The sequence below is a fragment of the Galeopterus variegatus genome, unplaced genomic scaffold (assembly GCF_000696425.1).
Source record: "Galeopterus variegatus unplaced genomic scaffold, G_variegatus-3.0.2 Scaffold260, whole genome shotgun sequence".
In the NCBI taxonomy this organism is placed as follows: domain Eukaryota; kingdom Metazoa; phylum Chordata; class Mammalia; order Dermoptera; family Cynocephalidae; genus Galeopterus; species Galeopterus variegatus.
The window spans coordinates 789,036-791,412 of record NW_007726371.1 but is presented as its reverse complement, the minus strand read 5'-3'; the positions used below and the strand labels follow the sequence as shown (position 1 = coordinate 791,412).

At 44.4% G+C, this 2,377-nt stretch overlaps 1 protein-coding gene across 1 annotated transcript in view; it reads right to left on the bottom strand.

Annotated features, from left to right (window-relative positions):
• Positions 1 to 847: 847 nt before the first annotated feature.
• Positions 848 to 2,377, bottom strand: part of LOC103585650 (transmembrane protein 164) — a gene marked incomplete at its 3' end in the record, with an annotated part of 76,328 nt that continues 74,798 nt past the window's right edge. The window contains exon 3 of the mRNA XM_008566669.1: positions 848 to 914. Within this exon, the coding sequence (XP_008564891.1) occupies positions 848 to 914 (67 nt within the window). The remainder of the gene's footprint in view (positions 915 to 2,377) is intronic.

Here is a 2,377-nt window from a genome sequence, read left to right as displayed (position 1 = left end):
AGTTTCTTCCTCTGTAAAAGAAAAGAACATAATACCTATCTTATCTCACACAACTCTTATGTGACAAGACCTTGTAAAGTCTAAAATGCCACCCAAAATGAAGGAGTATCATTTCAAGACTTAAACTATCATCTTAATGTATAAGGGAAATTTTTCACGAAAATAGGAAGCAGTCATAAAAATTTTACAGGTGATTTTTTCCTCTGAGCTTTCTTTCCTTTTTGCTTTCTAATATGGCCTGATAATTCCTCCCCAGTTCCACATGTGAAGGCTTGAGGACATGCCTCGTAGCTCCTGCTCCTTTCTAAGCTGGTTTATCACCCGGTCCCCTACCAAAATGGGATTCTCCCTGCCAGCCACTAGGGGTTGTGTAGCCCTGACTGCAACATGGATTTGGATGAATGGGGAAGGAATCTAATTCTTGCCCAGCGGGGCCCTTGGTGAACTGAATAGGCGTTGAGACTCCCCAGAAGATTATTCTAGGCCAACATGGCTGAGTCTACATGACAGCCCCTTAGAAAGCGTGGGAGCTTCTGTCTAATAGGTGGTGCCCCAGCCTCCCTTTCTTTCCACCAAACCTCTCCAAGAGTTTCTGAAGGTTTTTCTGATCTGTCCTAGTTCTGTTCTAAACCCTTATTGCAGCCCCAGAGGTCCACAAAATACTCGCACCCCCATCAAGCTCCACTGCATCCAAACAGGACTTTATTATACCTCAACATTACCAACATACATATTTTAAAAATCACATGGACATACAGGCTAAGAATGAAGACAAGCACTGGATAATGAAGGAGCGAGCAAATACTGTTTGTATGTTGCTGGTACATTCCTAGAAACGACTACTTACCAGGCGGGTATTTACCACAGGAAACAGCAATGCCAGAAGAGCTCCATTCAACATGTGCATCTGCAGCCTAGAGGTGAAAACAGATAAAATCCTGGTCACGCTCAGACTTTGATGCAAAGGTAGAAAAGAAATGTGTCAGGTTAAGGCATGCCATATGAGAGAGACTATGTATATAAAAGAGGCTCTTGGTGTAAAACAGCACCAGAGTTTGCAAACGTACAAAATAAATTTAAAGCAGCATATTTCATATTAACTGAAATGTTCTGAAGAGCTCAGAATCCCCCCCAAACACTTCCTGAGCACACTTTGGTTACAATACTTCATTATATAATGAGCTCCGTAAACATTCAGTGGGCCCCAGTCAATGGCTTCAACTGCTGCAGTCCCGGCTGCATTAGAAAAGGCAAACCGCGGTAGCTCAGTGCTGTTATTACAGCAGAAACCTACTTATTATAACATGGCGGCTTATTTACACAGCCATGTCCAATCCTTTTCCACAAACAGAGACCTGGACAGAAAAGGCTAGTACATCCCAGGGAGCTAACTGCAGTGTTTTGCAAAACATTGTCTCCCCACTTCCTTAGAATTGCCTCCAGGAGGTGGGGATGGCAGAAGTGGCAGCCTTCCAGGCTTTCTTTGATCTGTTTTATCTATTGGGCTGGGTGACTTAAAAGTAAAATGAAAAAAGAAAGGAGGAGGAGGAGGGAGGAAGGAGGAGGAAGAGGAAAATGAAGAGTAATAAGAAGAAAGAGGAGGAGGAAGGAGGAAGCTTAACTGGTCTCCAGCATCGGGTAATGAAACTCCCAATCCCAAAGCCAGACTTGTTAAAACGCATACTAGGGACCCTTCACAAGTCAAGAACAATTAACTTGGGAACAAACCCTGCTTGTGAGGGCTCTGGGGATGAAACTTAGGCAGCTTCCTTCATCATTCAAGGCACGTGGTTCTTTACCACTAAGGGAGACGCAAAAAATGACAATCTGTTCCTCTTGAAGGAAAGCTGATTTGATGGGTCACGCACGGACAACCACCACAGAGTCAGTGTGCCTCTTAGACCTCTCTCTCTCTCTCTCTCTCTCTCTCTCTCTCTCTCTCTCTCTCGCGCGCGCGCGCACACACACACACACACACACACACAGAGCAGTCCTACGATACCAGGATATCTCCTATGCCCTGCCTGGTGTGGAAAAGAAAAATACTTCTGCCCCAAATATACATTTCTTTGACATATTTCAAGATGGCTAATTCAGAGAGACTGGAAAAACAAGATTAGAGAGAAGACTGTTTCTTTGTGAAAAGAAATTTACATCTGTAAATGCAAACAATCAGGCTTCCTCTGAGGGCCCCTCCTTTGGCTACTATGTATTCTTAAGGGCGGCTGTGAGCCTACCTGAAGTATTTTTATCTGCCTGAAAGACGTCTCAACTTTAACTTCTGACTTCCTTCTTTCACCTGTGACAACACCTACAGAACTTCAGAGAAAGCTCCTCTCAGGCCACTGTTCTGGGGCTTCTACCTCCCCCCCCCCCC